Source organism: Megascapheus bottae, chromosome 13, assembly GCF_031878675.1.
Source record: "Megascapheus bottae isolate mThoBot1 chromosome 13, mThoBot2.hap1, whole genome shotgun sequence".
NCBI classification, from domain to species: domain Eukaryota; kingdom Metazoa; phylum Chordata; class Mammalia; order Rodentia; family Geomyidae; genus Megascapheus; species Megascapheus bottae.
Genome location: NC_143521.1, coordinates 10,178,459 through 10,196,040, shown reverse-complemented (window position 1 = coordinate 10,196,040; position 17,582 = coordinate 10,178,459). Strand labels below are relative to the sequence as shown.

The 17,582-nt window shown below is 42.7% G+C and overlaps 1 protein-coding gene and 1 long non-coding RNA gene across 4 annotated transcripts in view; one reads left to right on the top strand and one right to left on the bottom strand.

The window, feature by feature from the left end:
* Nucleotides 1–2,339: 2,339 nt before the first annotated feature.
* Nucleotides 2,340–4,255, bottom strand: LOC150055498 (uncharacterized). The gene is made up of 3 exons (XR_016537432.1): nucleotides 3,443–4,255; nucleotides 3,169–3,348; nucleotides 2,340–2,428 (listed from the first exon to the last, which is right to left on the bottom strand). It is a non-coding gene; the product is annotated as an uncharacterized LOC150055498 (long non-coding RNA).
* A 685-nt stretch (nucleotides 4,256–4,940) lies between these two features.
* Nucleotides 4,941–17,582, top strand: part of Cds1 (CDP-diacylglycerol synthase 1) — a 63,642-nt gene continuing 51,000 nt past the window's right edge. The window contains exon 1 of one of the 3 annotated variants that reach the window (XM_090343284.1): nucleotides 4,941–5,384. In XM_090343284.1, the coding sequence (XP_090199410.1) occupies nucleotides 5,268–5,384 (117 nt within the window). In that variant the 5' untranslated portion in view covers nucleotides 4,941–5,267. The remainder of the gene's footprint in view (nucleotides 5,385–17,582) is intronic. The other 2 variants (XM_090343285.1, XM_090343283.1) reach the window with 2 other exon arrangements.

Genomic DNA, 17,582 nt, shown 5'->3' with positions numbered 1-17,582 from the left:
CTGCAGATCCAAACAATAGCAATAACTAATAAAACTATAATGCATTATTTTCTTATCACAATGCATTATTTTCTTACCCCTAGGTTTTAGCAGTTCGTTGAGCAGAGCTACTTGATATAGTTTGAAATGGCCCAGGCTTCTCTTCTCAGGAGAATTATCAATTCCATTTCCAGAAAGACACAAATGCAACCATACTGAATGATAAAACACTAGAACCATACAATCTCAAAGACACACAGGTACCATTCTCTTTTTGTGTGTTTTCAAGACTTAAAATTCATACTTTTGCTTGTAATATGCACTTTCTAACACTGTCAAGTTTAATAAACACAACTTACAGAGGAGTGTACTGCCTGCCCATTATATCAAGGAGTCAAATCACCAAAATATAACTCGCTTGGAGCTACTAGACCTTAGTAAAGGAGATAAAAATGGAAGGAATTTCACAGTCATTATTATGTACACAAGGAGTGCCTGATTCCACCTCATAATAAAGAATTCTAGTTTCATTATTCTTTTTTTGTCAGTCACAGGGCTTAAACTCTTGGCCTGGGCAATGTTCCTAAGTTCTTCAAACCAAGGCTAGCACTCTACCACTTGAGCCACAGCATCACTTCTGGTTTTCTGGTGGTTGAATGGAGATAAGAGTCTCAAGGACTTCCAAGGGTAGGCTGGATTGAGCCACAATTCTCAGATCTGAGCCTTCCAAGGAGGTAGGATTGTAGGAGTGAGCCACTGGTACCCAGTTAGTTTCATTATTTGTAATAACCAAGTTTATCTCAAGGATAAAATTATCTTAAGGAACAAATTATCTTGGTATCTTGGCAATTCCCTTGTATTTGCTTGCAAAATCATGTCTTAATTTTTACCTACCCCATCAAACCAATGTTAGTATATACCTTTTTCTTCAAAAATTTTGGGGTTGTTTGCAATGAGATTGGAGGTCAAATAACATTCTCCTTGAGAAATACATTCCCTCTAATGTGAGCAATAATAAGAGGGTCACTGTTGTTGTTAGGCACTGTTCTCCTTTTTTTTTTTTTTTACATAACCTCAGTGTCAAGAGGAAACCATCATTCCTCCTCATTCTTATTTTACTAAACAGGAGGACATGGAAGGACAGAGCAGACTTAGTTACTTGACTAAAGCCAGTAGGCGGCAGAACTAGAAATTGAACTTAGGCTGGATCACATATTCATGTGCTTATTAGAAATTATTTCCCTCCCTGAAGTTACTTGTCTCTGCTTTTATATATTCACAGTATACCCCATACCAGGCCTAATATGAAGTTTACAAACTTAGACATCAAGTCCAGTATGGTGGCTCAGGCCTTCAATCTCAACACTCAGGAGGCTGAGGCAGAAGGATTTCAAGTTCAGGGCTAGCATTGCTATATAATGAGTTCTAAGCTAGCTTGAGCTACATAGTGAGATCCTATCTCAAAACAAAAGAAACACAAAAACCTGAGCTTTCAATCTCAAATTTCCTCTATAAACCAACCTTCCCCTTATTTTGAGTCTTGAACACTTTTTTGTTGTTGTTGTTGTTCTTGTGGCTTGAACTCTGGGCCTGGGAACTTGACCTTGAGCTCTGCAGCTCAAGGCCAGTACTCTACCACTTGAGCCACAACTCCACTTCTGGTTTTCTGGTGGTTAATTGGAGATAAGAATCTCACAGACTTTTATGCTGGGCTGGCTTTGAAGCACAGTTCTCAGATCTCAGCCTCCTGGGTAGCTAGGATAACAGGTGTGAGCCACCCACACCCAGGTTCAGACTTCTAGGTTGCTTTATAGGTTGCTGAGAACAAATGAAATAATGTATGTGAAGGTACTTTGTGAAGTGTTATGTATTAAACTTTGGACATGGCAATTAGGATATAGTTTCAAGTGTAAATGATGAAAATGTTACATAATCTAAATCAGGATAATGCTGGATGGTGGCAGTGCCATGATTTAAAACTTTTTGACTACACCACTGTACTTTTCTCTGGTTATGTCTCACTGTAATTCTTGAAAGCACAACAGTGATTTCCTGTGCAGTTTTCATTTAAAAGAAAAATGTAAGCATCAATCGCCTTTCACGATTTTCCCATCAAATGTTTCTTCTCTGATACAGTTCAAGCAGAAATTCCTACCTTTTCACTTACAAGTGAGCAGAGAGCAACAACAGAGGAAGACTGGTCAAATGACAAAAGCTATACCATAGGTATCCAAGCAACGGGAAACGCTTGGCTGAGGCAGAGTTCTGCCCCTGGCAAGCTGGGGACATTCCAGCCAGGCGCCTCTGAGCCTCTGCTGTGGAAAGCAGTTCTAGTTCCCACACAAGAAGGGAATGTTTACCAGAGATCCTTCTGAGTATGGTCAGGAAGAAAAAACAGCAGGTCTCTTCGTCTTACACTCATTACTTTGGGCACTGGAGGTTTAATAACCTAGATAAAATATAAACCATATAAATAACATTAGCAATCTGTCACACACACACACACACACACACACACACACACACACTCCAGCAAATCCTTTGCTGAAGAGTTATAAATAATTCCAAGACCACTAAAGTAGAAAATGTTTAACTCAGCCAAGAGCTATGTCTTGGCTGAATGTCTATTTGATTTTGCCTGTGCCTGTGCTTAGGGGTTCCTGAAAGCCCTCAGGCAGCTTTAATTGAGCAAAACTCAATAGATGAGGCCTCAGAAGCCATTGCATGCCAGACATTATATCATAGAACACAAATGTAATAAATTAAGAGAATATAAGGCTTCTGGACGATGAAAAATGAAAGATAAACACTTAAGGAAATTCCATGGAAAAGGTCTGCACACAAAATTCAGTAAGGCTAGTTGTAGTTGAATGCATTGTATATTAAATGGCAGATTCCATTACTAGTGTCTATTTTAATATATACATAAATGAATCTTTCATATAAAGTGAAAGAGGTAAAAAGTGTCTAAGTCTAAAATAAGCCCTTTCCTTTAAAAAGCACATAAACACTATATATCCTTCTCTTGTTAAGCTACATCTCTACATCTATTCACTTCTGCAAACTCTGTATGAGAGTAAAGACTGCCGCTGTGGCCAGAGGTCCTTTTGCAGTTCCCACTGCCTGGGCTCTTTATAATCACTCAAACTAGTAGCAATAATAATATCCGAGGTGATGGAATGATGTTACCATGTCAGCTGAGTTACAGGAAGGGACAGACGTTCATGAAGAGTGGGATAAAGTGTAGTGAATCGTTCTATTTGGTATGCTTTGCACATATTTCCCTAGGGTTGAGGAAAAACTTTCTTGTTACACACATCTGTCTTCTTGTCCCCTCCTGCAACATCTTTCACTATCCTTTTCTTTTTTCTAGAGCAAAGGGAGAAGAAAGTCAAAGTTGTTATGGAGTTGACTGGGGGCAGAAGAGGATCTTCCAGTGCCTCCCCACGCTAGGTACCCTTACCTTGAAGCATGGAGTAAGCAAGGGCTGGATTTTGACAATGCCAGGGTTAGAAGGAATCACAAATTGGCCAGGCTCTTCGTTGTCCATTTTATAGCAAGAATTTTATAGCTTAACAACTTGCCAAGGCCAAATAGCCAGTTGTTGGCAACGATGGGACTTGAACCCAGGCGTTTGTGTTTGGGGAAGTTAATCTGAGACATTTCTAATCCTTCATGGTGGGTGGAGTTTATAGTCACACTGTAGTCATACCACTGTCTTCAGTAGCCTGTTCAGGTAGTTACGTTCTTCATAAAAATGAATGAGAGGAAAAGCAATTTAGGAGCCCACAAAAGCTGTACATGGCTTACAAGATGGAGTTTCACATATTTTTTTTCTTTCCCTTTTCCTCTTAAGGATCAAAGTGATGGTTTATCTGAGTTTTTGCAAATGGGACCATCCAGATGGAACCCACTGCTTTAGAGATTTGTTTAGTGAGGTAAATGGATGTCTCCGACTTCTGCGAATGCTCATGGTTATTAAGGTGCTTTCCCTGTGTGCCCGCGGTGACCTTGTGAAAGGTCTACCCAGGTGTGTGAATGCTGTCCGGGTTCCTGTCTTGTTGTGTCTGTGGAGCTCAGGTGGCGGGAACGTGCTAAGAACACGAATCCCCTGCTGACCGGATCGGGCCTGGAATGAATGCGGATCTGGCGTCCTTCCCGAGCGAGCCAGCCTCGGCAGCCCCAGCTCCGGGGCGGCGGCTCGACCGACGGCCGCACCCCGGGGACTCGGCAGCCTCGCCTCCCACCGCGCTTCGGGCGGAGTTTCGGGGAGACAAACTTGGTACGCGGCTGAAATGGCCACCCCAGCCCATGCGCGCCGCGGATTGTCCAGGTGGTGACGCGGGCCTGGAATGCGGCGGAGCCGACGGGTCGGTCCTGCCGGACGGGTTTGAGCTTCGAGACGCCTCGGAGCTCCGGCCCCGCCGCGGCGGCGCATCAGGCTGAGCCACCCCGCCGTCTCCAGGGGCGCGGGGCGCTGCTGTCACTCAGCCCGGCCCCGGAGTCTTCCCGCCTTCGCCGCGCGCCGTCCCCGAGTTCCCCGGCACGCTCGAGCACGCCCCCCCCCCCACGCCGGCCGGCCGCCCCCGCCCCGCGCCAGCCTCCCGCACCTGCCTCCAAAGCCCCCCTCCCACCTGGGCGCCCGGTGGCGGGGCGGGGCCTGCGGCCGGTGACGTCACCCCCGCGCGGGGGGCGGGGCCGTGGGAACCGCAGTGCAGCGCAGAGGGGCGGGGCGGGGCGGGGTCTGCGGCGCGTGACCCGGCTGCGGGAGGCCGGAGCCGGGGGTGGCGGTGGGGGCCCGGAGGGAGCTGGGGGCCGGCCGGCACCTGCGGACTCCGGAGTCGGGTCCGGGAGGCGGGGCGGGGCGTGGCCGGGCCGGTGGCGTGTGCCCTGCGGAGCGCAGAAGCGGGTCGGGCTTCCTCGTTCCCCCGCCCTCCCCTCCGCCCCCTCCCGCCCCGCCTCGCCCTCCCACCTGGGCCTCTGCGTGGAGACGCGCACCTGGCAACCGGCGGCCGCGCCGCGTCCCCGGCTTCTCCGCTCCAGCAGGGGCGCCCCGAGCCGGTCCCGCACCCGGAGGCGGCCTCGAGCGCTCGCTCGTTGATGCCGTTTTGGGGGTGACCCGGCGCGGCGGGGCTCCATGCGGACGGGGTGTTAGTGCCCGCGGCTCCGCCGGACTTCCCAGGGTTCGGCTGCGGCGGGGGACGGGACGGGCAGCCGGCCGGACCCCGCGCGCGGGCTCGGCTTTCGGGGCTTTAGACGAGGCCGCCACGGCGACGCGGGAGCGGGAGATGTTGGAGCTGAGGCACCGGGGAAGCTGTCCCGGCCCCGGGCCGGCGGTGGTGCCGCCACCCCGCGAGGGAGAGGCGGCCGGCGGCGACCACGAAACCGAGAGCACCAGTGACAAAGTGAGTGGAGCGGCGGGAGGTGCACCCCGCGCCCCGAGGGCGGCTGGAGCCCGCCGGTCGGGGGTGGGGAGACGCGAAGGCGCAGGCTGGCCGCGGCACCCACCCGCCCTCTGCCCTCCTCCCCTTCCCCAAGTGGGGTCGGGAGCCGCGAGGCCGGGGCGGTGCCCTTGCCCGGGTGAAGGCTGGACTCCTCCACGCGGCTCCAGCTTAGCTTCTTCCCGGTGCCAGTCCCCTCCACCCACCCCCACCTAGGATCTGGATCCCGTGCTGGAACCTGTCACCCGAGTAGCTGAAGCTACTCACTCATAGCTGTCACCTCCCACCTTTCCTCCAGGCAGGGGACAAAGTTGGGGCTCAACTTTAAGACGCGCACCTAGGGTTCTCACCTGTCACTGGGTCGCTGGTGAAGCCGGAGGACTGGCCTCTTGCGCTAGCCATCAGTACTTACCTGTCTGTTCTTTTCTGCTAATAATGATAATAATAATAATAATGTTGGAGGTTTGAGACTATCATACATGTGACACAGTTGTAAACTTCCAGGTCCTTTGAGTCACTGGCAAACAGAGCAATTCTTCAGCCTACAAATAGATTTTGTTTAACTTGGCACATTCATTTATGAGTGTTTCACTTCCTCTCTCATTGGTTAACCTTGTTTCACATTTAAGAATGAGTTGATGAAGGGTCCACTTAAAGCTAGAAAAGGGCAGCGTTTGGGAATGTTTGGTAATATAGGTGGTTGGAGAGAGAACTTCTAAAGAAATGCACTTTTCTGACTTTATAGGTTGGATGGTTTAAGAAGTTAGGCCAGAGAAGAGATGATTTAAAAAAAAAAAGACCTTTTGCTTATCACATTCCATTATCTAAGAAGTGCACACTTGTCAAGTATTCCTACTAGCTTGCACTTTGAACTACCCCCAGTGAGGTATTTGGCTCAAGGTCAAGGTCAGTGCCTTGGTCAAGGAAAGCCTAAGTTATCTGGCTCTGATTTTTCTGGTTTGTACTGTTGCTGTTTCTGGTTTTGCGACAGTTTCCTCTGAAAGTTGATATTAATGAACCTCAAAGTAATCCAAGTTACCAACTTGGTGTCATGAAACAGTAAACAGAATAGTGATGTGTGTGTGCATGCGTCTGCACGCCCATGTGTGTGTGTCTTCCAACCCTGGGGCCTGAACTTGGGGCCTGGGTACTCTCCATAAGCCTCTTTGTGTTCAAGGCTAGTGCTTTACCATTTGAACCACAGCACCAGTCTAGCATTTTCTGAATAGTTTATTGGAGATAAGAATCTCACAGATTTTCTCACCCAAGTTGGTTTTGAACCATGATCCTCGAATCTCAGCTGCCTCAGTAGCTAGGATTGTGGGTACTAGCCACCAGGGGCTGGCTCATAATAGTAATTTCATGGGCTAAAACTTTAGAGTCCATGAGACGATCCTTGATAAAATGAGTCCATAAGAGAATCTGGGTGTCAATGCATTACAGAAAACAGAACAATTTCCAGCTACTGAAGGTTGAAGTTAAAAGCTAGAAACTGCGGGCTGTCTTTATGAAAACTTCCTGGAGAACTAGACCAAAAATAGGACTAATTAGGTTGGGATTTATTTTGCTTTAGCATTGGCATATTTTAGAATCAAGGAAATGCCAGCCTTCCCGTGTTGACTTCCTTGACTGGAGGAAGCTAACATGGTTTTATTAAGACAAAACATGTTCTGGAAACCATGCAGGAAAGGCTTTCGGAAGTCATTCTGTGTTTTAACACCCTGCTGTATTTAACATGGGAAAATACTTCTGTGGTGTGACTTCAATCAGAATTGTTGTCTGTAGCCGTCTGTGACTGGATTAACTCATTACCTGCTTATGTGTAATGAATACCACGCTCTTGGTTTGCATTAATACATATCCTGTTGGATTGTGTTCTCTGAGACTAAACATTGACTAAATATAACCTCTTATGCTCAGAATTTTTAGACATGGGTGGGCCTATTCAAAATGTACTAAAATATTGCTGTACTTTAAAAGTACATCTCAAAGTGCTTTTGGCTTGGCAAGCTTGAAGACTTGAATCCTCTCCTATATCCTTTTATCAGGGTGGGTATTTGAATATACCTGTATTTCCAGGTCAAGGACTATTTTTAAATCAGCTTGCACATTGGAGGCTCATTAATATTTGGCCAATTTAAACTCTTTAAGTGCCTTTTCGGTTCAAGTTCCAGTAGAAGTAAAAATCTTGGGGAATTGAGGAAGTGAAAGAGGTGTTTCTTTCTGGCTTACCATTTGTAGACTGCATAATGGTGTTACTAACAAGACATCGATTGCCACTGTTCAGGACTTGGGGACTTAAGCCTAAAGAAGGGTCTGTTTTCCAGAGGATTAGTAAGTGAAAACAAGACCACTTGTCACATTCAGGGGAATGCTTGTGGGTTAATGGCTGGAGTGGTACTGGGAGGGTAATAAGGATCATCCCCTCAAGGAGTCCCTCCCACCCACATGAATTAGACTTATTAGACATTTGCATAAGACTCATTGTTAGCATGGTGGGTCTGGATGGACTCTAGAAAAAGCTTTGAAGAGGATGTGACAATAGAACGGGGAATTATAGATTTCTGGAAATTAAACTGTTGGGCAGGGCAGTCCAGGCAAAAGGCATACAGAACTGTTTTTGACCCAGCATTATTCTATGCACAGAACACTGAAACATGTTTAGAAAACCTGAGCATAAACTGGTGTATTTGGGAGGTAGAATTGGAAGCTCAGGAACCTTGTGAGATTGGGCTTTGTTCCTTGAACTCTGAGAAGCCATTTCAAAGTACTTTTCTGTTTTTTTTTTCCCCCCTCTGTGGGACAGAGTCTCTCTGTGTAGCTCAGTTGGGTCTTGAACTCACAACCCTTCTGCCTTAGCCTCTTGAGTGTGGGGATTACAAGTGCATGTTACCACACACTGCTCACCCCTGAGGTTTCCAGAGGCATTTTATTTTATTGCTCTCTCAGTGATCTTAAGAAAGGACTGGAAGAGGGAATCACGTGCCAAAAAGAAGCCTATTGGGAGGCTATTGGAGTTGAGAGGACGTATAGTTCAGATAGTGATGAGGAACTTAGACTAGGTATGACTAGTGAAAGAAGAGGAGGAGAATGGGAGACACATTTTGATAGACAATTAAAGACACCTTCAGGAACTAAGTAAGCACTGAAAGTTGTTTAGTCTGGGAGTGTGTTTGGGAGAGCAGGGCTAGGAGGATGTCATTTCTCACATAGGTTAAGCAATGGAGCATAAATGAAAAGTGGCTAATGGAGTTGATGGCAGCAGAAAAGTTTGGGCAGGGCTGGGGAGGTTTATTTCTTTTTTAGAATGGAGGGGAATGGAGTGAAATGAAGACAGCTTCGATACGTTTAGGAAGATGGTGAAGATGCCAGGAGTGACCATGATAATGAGGGTCCTGGGGCTGCTGCTACAAGGAGCAGTGCTTTGGAGAAGGACTGCGGCATGGGACAGTGGGATGAGCCAAAGGCTTTAGTAGAAGCCAGGCCTGAGGAGATCAGGGGATGGTGGGACCTTGTTAGGAAAAAGTATTGAAAGCAGTTGGAGAAGACAGGAGGATCAAATGAGATTCTTTTCCTCAGTGGAGGGGAATAAGTTTGTCTTTGACAAAGAACTCAAGTGAAAGTACCACCAAGCATGGGTAGAATCTAGCAGAAAGAAGGCAGACATGGGGTCAAGAAAAAAAAAAGTATGCAGGAACTGAGGGTGGACACAGAAACATTTTGAGAAGCAGAAGAGGGAAGTCAAAGCGTTTGAGGTTCTTGATTTTCTCAAAACCAATGAGTCAGTTCTGGGGCTTGAACTCAGGAGCTGGGTACTGTCCCTGAGTTTCTTTTGTGAGCACTCTACACCTTGAGCCACAGCCCTATGTCTGGCTTTTTCTGTTTATATGGTACTAAGGATTTGAACCTAAGGCTACATGCTTGTGAGGCAAGCACTAAACTGCATTCCCAGCCCCAAACCAATGAGCTTTAACAGATCTTAGTAAGTGCTCATTTTAAGCTGGCATACATTTATAGTACTGTTTTAAAGGCACATGATGTGAAATGACCAAGAATTAGCAAACTCAGGGAAGAGTTGGACACAGCTGTATTTCATAGAAAATTAGTATAGTTAGTGTAATTCTTAACTCAGCAACTAGTCATACTAACTGATGCTGATAGACTTTGTGTGATATGGAGTTGAGAGTACATCTCTCTGAACTTTATTTGCTGCCCCCAGGTGTAAATGTTAGGACTTTCCTATTTAATAGTTGAGAAGAAGGATGCTGGGGGTATCTTAGAGTGGGAGACTTGAAGTGGTTTTGTTTTTGTATTTTTCTGCCCATACTTGGGTAAAAATCTTAGCTTTGTTTTGCCCAAGGCTGGTGTTCTACCAGTTGATCCATACCTCCACTTCTGGGCTGTTGCTGGTTCATTGTACATTGGAGTCTCTTGGATTAGCCCAAGCTGGGATCCTCAGTTCTCAGCCTCCTGAGTAGCTAGAATAACAGGCATGGTGTTCCAGAGAAAGTATGGTTTAAGGTGTATCTACCACTGTGGGAACTTGTTAGGATTGGGTAAGGATCAGATTGTAACAGTTTGGAATTTGTAAAAAAAAAAAAAAAAAAAAGTTGCTAAAAGCCTTAGGATAAAACTTCCCCTGGGAGCTTTTTAATTGAAGAACAGATCAGTCATTCAGAAGTTCCCTCCTTACTAGTCACAGAAACACTGATTTCCTGAGCACAGTCTTTAGGAACAATAAAGTTAAATCTACTAGTCAAAGTCTAAAGTCATGTAAATATAGGCAGACTCAGTAGAGGTAAGGAATTGTTGACACTCATTTTAAAATATTTTAAAACGAGTATTTTGGATGTATAGCCTCAAGATCCTGAATGCATTTTATTTTTTGTCTTTTCTTTTTTGGCACTGGGGATCGAACCCAGGACATTGCACTTGCTAGGCAAGTGCTTTGCCACTAAGCTACATTCCAGCCCCCTAAATGCATTTTTTTATATTCTGTTTTTGAACTTTTCTTTAGACAATTCATTTTCATATATTGAGAGTTTCCATAGAATGTTAACAACTATTAACAGGTTTTGTATGTCTAGACAATGGACTTTATTCACTTGTTTTGTTTTTCATGAATGAACTAGGGAGAGGTTAGGCAATTTAAATGATTCTCCAGAAAATTGTCTCTTGAATATACATTTTAATCGCACATAGTATAGTATAATTGCTTTTTTAACAATAAACTTCTGTAAAATAGCCTTTTGTCATGTTTTTCATGGTTAACATAGTTAAACAGTGGTTTGGTATGTTTGTTTTCCTTTAATCATTCTATACGTGGAGATATTAAAATGGATTTTCATTCAGTACAGCTAAAACAGATCTAGGAGAAACTCATACTTTCTAAGGTTTGATTTGGTGTGTGCATGGGGTAAATTCTCATTGGATGGCTGCCCTGAGCAAGGCTCTAATCACGTATTGCCTTTTTTGGGCTTGTTATAGTCTGTACCTTCCAGACAAAGGGTGGAGCCAGGATTTGCTTATTACTCAATAGCTAATTATAGAGTATATTTTTATTTAATACTTAATTTAATATTTAATTATAGAGTATATATTTATTCATATAAAATAATGTATGCTTCACAAAATAAAATAACCGACTGATACAGAATACCAATTTGAATGTCTTAAAAATGACATTGATAAGGGAGATAGCTTTCCTTTATATGAGGAAAACTAAAAATGAAAAATTCTAATACCCAACTCAGAATCTTAAAGTATTTAGAGGTGAGATTATCTTAAATTCTCTACAAAATACAAAGTCCCTACCTTTCTAAAATTAATGGACACTTTTCCTTATTAAAAATTTTTGAGTATTCTGTATGATTTTTTGGACTGTTTCGACCTTTCTGATCTTACAAAATGTTGGTATTAAACTGGAAATATTTTGTCAAAATCTGAGGCAACTGGATTTAAATCAAACAAATGTTTGAAGTGTTTCCTTTCTCACAGAAGAGTTCATTTGAGAATAATGGATTGGCTTTGATTTCGTTTTGTTTACACTTTGAACCATTTACCTGAGAAATGTTTCAGAACATAGTGAGAAAGACGCCTCATATTGAAGTGAAGAAGAGTTTGCTTAAAGAGATGAGAGGGACAAAAACAACTTCCCTCCAACCTTCTAGCTTCTTTTACTGCCATACAAATTAAATTGGCATCGGGCATATTAACAGTAGAAAAACCACACTTCAGTGCATGCAAATACACCGGAGTCCTGGAGAAGGTGGATTGGATACTGTGGTTAGTGGTTAGATGCTGGGGCTTACATAGCACACTGAGCCTTCCGGAAGGTGGTGGAGGCAGTGGGCAGGGGCCCACATAGTGACTAAAGGTTGTCTTGTTACAGATAAAGAGTGGCAATAAAGTTGTCTGGAGCCTCCCTCTGTCTGGTACAGATACTTTGCCAATATAGACTTCCTTAATAGATATAAATGGTTTTTATGACAGAACAGCTCTTAAAAGCTACTCCTATACCTGTCATTTTTTACAGTAACCAGTTCAAAATAGTCCAGAGGAGTTTATTTTGGAGTGTCATATTGTGGTCTCCTAGAATCATATTTCTGGCGAATATCCTGAGCCCCAACAGGGCTGGGTTACTAAGTTTTATAAATGGTTCTTTTTTCACAGAGATTAGAGTTATTTTTCATGTTACTGTAATCAGATTTTGCCAAAACTACCAAGATATTAAACTTTTAATTATAAAATTGAAAGGCATAGGAGGGGAGAAAGAATCGTTTCCTATGCAAGGAACGCATGTTTCTGGAAATCTAAGCTCTCTTTTGTACTTTTCAGCCAGGAAAGCAGCATAGGTTTTATGCTTCCTGGCTACAATTGTGGTTCTTTTGTTTGCCAAGTCTGTAGGCCCTGGAGCAAGAGCTCTATATGAGTAGATTGAAGCCAGTCTAACCTCTCATCTGACTGGCTCAGACAGGACCCAACACCCTAACAGTTAAGATTGGGCACATCTTATCCCAACTAGATCATCTCAAATACATTGTGGTGTTGAAGGGAGGAAATATTTATTAAGGGTTTAACATTTCACCTCAGTATACAAAAGTCCGGTTAGGAAAATAAGAATATACTCATAATTTCTTTTAGGATTGTGTGGGTTTTTTTTTGTTGTTTTTTTTTTTTCACTAGTCCTGGGCTTGGGCTCAGGGCTTGAGCACTGTCCTTGGACTTTCTCAAGGCTAGCTAGCACTCTACCACTTGAGCCTCAGCACCACTTCTGGCCTTTTGCTATGTATGTGGGGTACCGAGGAATCGAACCTGGATCTTCATGCATGCTAGGCAAGCACTCTACCACTAGGCCAAACTCCCGGCCCGGATTGTGTGGTTTTTATTTTCTTCCTTTGTGCTTATATTTGAACTTGTTTCAGGGTAGAAGCTTTGAAATGCCCTATGGAACACTATTCCCATAGAGTTTAATGTATGTAATGATCCCTGGAATTCTGCATGTAATACAACTATTTGCTGTCATTTGTACTGTGTTTAACAAACAAGGATTTGATATAAAAGGATAGTGTACAAGGAAACCTAAGGACTTCCCAACTACTTGCTTAGGAGACTTAGTTTGAACTTTATTTTTACTGTTGTTCCCTTCCTTCCCTTGCTAGTTTGCAATATTTGTATCCTTGTTGTAGTTGAAAATCTTTTCTGTCAAAGTGGTTACTTAACATAAGCATCACCATTTTAAGGATAGCTACTCTATTACTAAAAGCTACTTTAGTTAAAATGCATCCTCTTATAAGACTTGGTGTTCTAGGTACTGGAGGCATGGCTCATGTGATAGAGTGCCAGACTTGTTTTTCTGACAAAATTTGGCTAGGTGTCCTGGTTTTGCTTGATTGCTTAGATAATATTTTTTTCTTTTAAAAATATTTTAAAGTAATTGTGCAAGTGAATTTCCATTTAACATGATAGTTTATGAATGTAATGCTTCTTGATTAATGGCATCCCTTTCAACATTCCGACCCATTTTCTTAGATAATATTTTTGTGTGTGCTTGTCCTGAGGCTTGAACGCAAGGCCCGGGTGTTGTCCATGAGCTTTTGTGCTCAAGGCTATTACCAAAGCACTTAAGACATAGCTCCATTTCTGGCTTTTTGGAGATTAGTTTGCAGTAGGAGTCTCATACATTTCCTTCTGTGGCTGGCTTTGGAAGGTGATCTTCAGATCTTCCGAGTAGTTAGAATTACAAGTGTGAGCTTTTGACATTCTGGCGTCACCCTTTTCACTCTAGCCAATCATACAAGATTGTGAATCTAAGTCCTGACCAATCAGAACAAAGGTCAATAATGCATAAGGGATAAGACTGGGGAGTCTGACTGCCCAGTGTGCATGCTTCTTCGGCTTTCTAAAGCCTTGCTGAGTTCCTTTCAAGTTGGCATCCTTACATGACGCTCCAATATCCCAAGCCATTTCCAACATCCTGAAAGTAGTTTTGAACGAGCTTGTATTATGTTCAAATTATCATCTACATGTACCACACTTAGCCCTAACAATGGTTTACATTCTGCTAAAGTTACTTTTATCTTGCCAAAATGCATATGCAATTATGGTGTTAGATTTTGTTGAGCTATTAGAAAATTGATTGCAGATGTAGCTGCTCATTTCTAGTAGGAAAGAGTTCATTTAAAATAAAAATATTCACCTATTGAGACACAATATCATCATCATATTTTAAAAATAACATTCATTATATAATTCTAGCTATTTGGGCAGTTGAAGACAGAGAATCACTTGAGCCCTGGAGTTCAAAATCAGTCTATACAACAGTGATTCTGATCGTAAAAAAAAAATTCCAGTGTTGCCTTTTAAATGTCTTTTGGAGCTTCCCCACCTCCCAAATCAATATCCTACCCAGATTCACATGCTACAGCAAACATTTAGGAATGGGGTGAGTTATTCTTGTTTTTCCTCTGCTAAATAGCAAAGCAAAAGGACTATCTCTGGGCATTATTACACTTAGCCCTGGAAAAGAGATTAACACTTGAGGAGAGGAACTATTAATCAGATCTCAGGTAAAGAGCAAATTTGTGATCACAGTCATTTATATAAGTTTTCTGAGCTTCTGTCTTATCCTGTGGCCTTTCCCTTCAGGTATCTTCAGGCATCGGGAAAACAGATCCCTAGGGCCCCTCTACAAACTACATGGTAGGGGTAGTTACTGGAGGGGAGGAGGGGAATGCTGGCTAAGGGTTCCGTCCAGTTTCTGATCACTACTGCAACAAATTACTACCAACTTTGTGCCTTCAGACAAAATTTAGGATCTTACAGTTCTGGAGGTTAGTTGTCTGAAATGGATCCCATGGGTTGAATTTCTCATGGGAATATAGGACTATATTTTGTCTGGAGGCTTAAAAGGAAAACTTTATTTTCTTGCTTGCTCTCTGGATTAGCTTGGCTCCTGGATTCTTTCGTCCATCTTCAAAGGTAGTAGCGTCACTGTCCTCTGCTACCCTTCCATCTCCTCTGGCTCTCCTGTCTTTATTTTTCACTCAAAAAAAGACTGTGATCTCTGATCATTTGTGAACTCCAGGAAATGGGAGAAAAGGGTTTTTTTTTTGTAACAACAAAAGAGTTGTGATTATATTAACTGACTTCCATGATCCAAGAGTAGTTTCTCACCTCAAGGTCATTATTGGAAGCCTTATTTCTATCTACTGCCTTCTTTCTCCCTTGCGTTGTAACTAACACTGCACAGGTTCCAGTACTAAGACACAAGCATCTTGGTGAGTGAGCTTTTACTGTCTTTTATAGTCTTCCCGAAGAAGAGCTTTCTAAAAATAATACATAAAATGAAAAATTTGAAGATAAATAGGCACTACCAAGGCAAAGTCAGGCCCAAGGAAAAAAATGTGTTACAAACAGAAGAAGCACCATAGCAAGATGTTGAAATCTCAACAGTGTTCACATGACAGTGTAAGTGTGTGCATGTGTATGCACATGTGTGTCCTAGTGCACTCTTGTGTGTAGGAAGTTCAGTTCTGCGGAGCTTGAACTGGCAGGTGCCAGGACTAGAACCCTGGCTTTATACCTTAAATGAAACACTGGACTCTTATTTTCATGTAAGTGTGCTCTATCTTTGTGTAAGAGTTTGTTTGCTTCTGGAGTTTGAACCCAGCCCCTGACATATGCTGGGCAAGCACTTTGGCAATCCCTGTGTCTTGGACTTAAGCAGTAGATAGCCATTTAGAGACCTTAGTATAGGAGTCGGCATATTTGATTTCCCTTTTTTTGTTCATGCATTTTGTATGCTATTAGGCACACTTGGCTTTTTGTGTCCAGTCTCCCATGTAGTATGAAGCTCAGTTACAATGTGTGTGGTGTGCTGGATGATCCAATAACTGTCTCCATAGGTGGGGAACAGAACAGCAGGACTGCAGAGAACCATGGGGGGGACTGGTTTTTTTACTTTTGGAAAAAGGAGGCTTTATCCTTATAGGATGGGACCAAAGAAGCACATTGGTCATTGAGGTCATCAGTGTTTTGACAGTCAGAGTGCAACGTTACTCTCCCCTGACGCCTCCACATCAAGCTAGAGGTCTCAGATGTCTACACACTGCTCCCACTCCTGGTTCACAGACTGTTCCTGCCCTAGAAAATAAATGAAGTGCTAAGGAAGCAATGTGTACTTGGAAACCAGAAGAAATGAACAGAAAACTCTGAAGTTATGAACACAGCTTATTTTTAATTAAGAACCATTTGCTTTTTTTCCCCAAGTTTCATTTTATTTTATTTTTATTTTTTTAAAGATTTTATTAACATTGATTTTTACATCATATTTCAAATGTCATGTTTAACAAACAAGTATTCAAGAAGGGAATCTCTATGCAATTACTGGCACATAGATTTTAGAACATAATTAAAATTAAGCTGAGGGTTGTATGTCAGATCCATGTAAATCTATAAAATATAACATTATGTCTATAGAGTATATATCACATCATAGATTTTTATGTCTGTGTAGTTGTGTTTATATCTCCAAGATCATGTCCATAAACTTGGGTAGCCAAATATTGAGTCATCACTCTTGTACTGTTTGGATCTAATATCCACATATCAAGGAGACCGTGCATGCATCTTTTGTTCCTTTGGTCTTGTCTCACTCAACATGATTCACTCTAGATTCATCCACTTCCCATCGAATTCCATTATTTTACCTTGTCTGTTGGCTATGTAGAATCCCATTGTATGTATATATATATATACACACAACATTTTCTGTATCCATTCATCTGCAGTAGGGCATCTGGGTTGTTTCCAGCTCTTGGCTATTGTGAATAGTGCAGAGATGAACATGGCTGAGCAGGTGTCTTTATCATATCCTGGTTTATGATGCTCAGGGTTGATGCCCAAGAACTATTCCCCCCCCCTTTTTTTTTGAGAGGAGGTGTTAGTATATAGCCCAGGCTGGCCTACAACTCATGCAGCCAATGTAGGCCTCAAACTTGTTCTGAAATTAAAGGTATGTACTACCTTATCTGGCTAGTTTCAAGAGTATTTTTAAAGTCTGTCTCCATTCAAGCAAAGGGCTCTGTAATATTCAGAGTTCCTTTGGCTTAACTACAAATTTTAATGCTGAATCAAAGTGCAAGGATCAGTGACCCATAGTGGAAAAACTGACTGGAATTTTCTGACACTTACTTTGTGAGAGACCAGAAATAAAAAAGTTAGAAAATACAACTTAATAATTTTTTTTATTGGTGAACTCTAAACTACTACTTACCTTCATTGGAATAGAGGCTTCTTTTCAGAGCCACCATCTTGAGTGGACTGTATTCTTTGTGTAAGAAAATACCTTGGCCCTCCTTTTGAATCTCCATGAGCCATGAATGACATTCACTAAATTGAGCACTTAAAGTGCTATCTTAGATCATACTGTTACAATAGAATACCCTAGACTAGGCGACTTAAAAAGTATTTCTTGCAATCTTAGAGGGTAGGTGTCTAAGATTAAAGATCTGCCAGTTTGATTCCAGAGTCAGAGATCATCTCTTAAGTCTTATAAGGGCACAAATCCTGTTCGTGAGATCTCATCTTAAAAACCTAATTAGGGATTCACAATTTAGCATATAACTTTTGAAGGGACAGAAGTAGTCAATGCATAAGAAG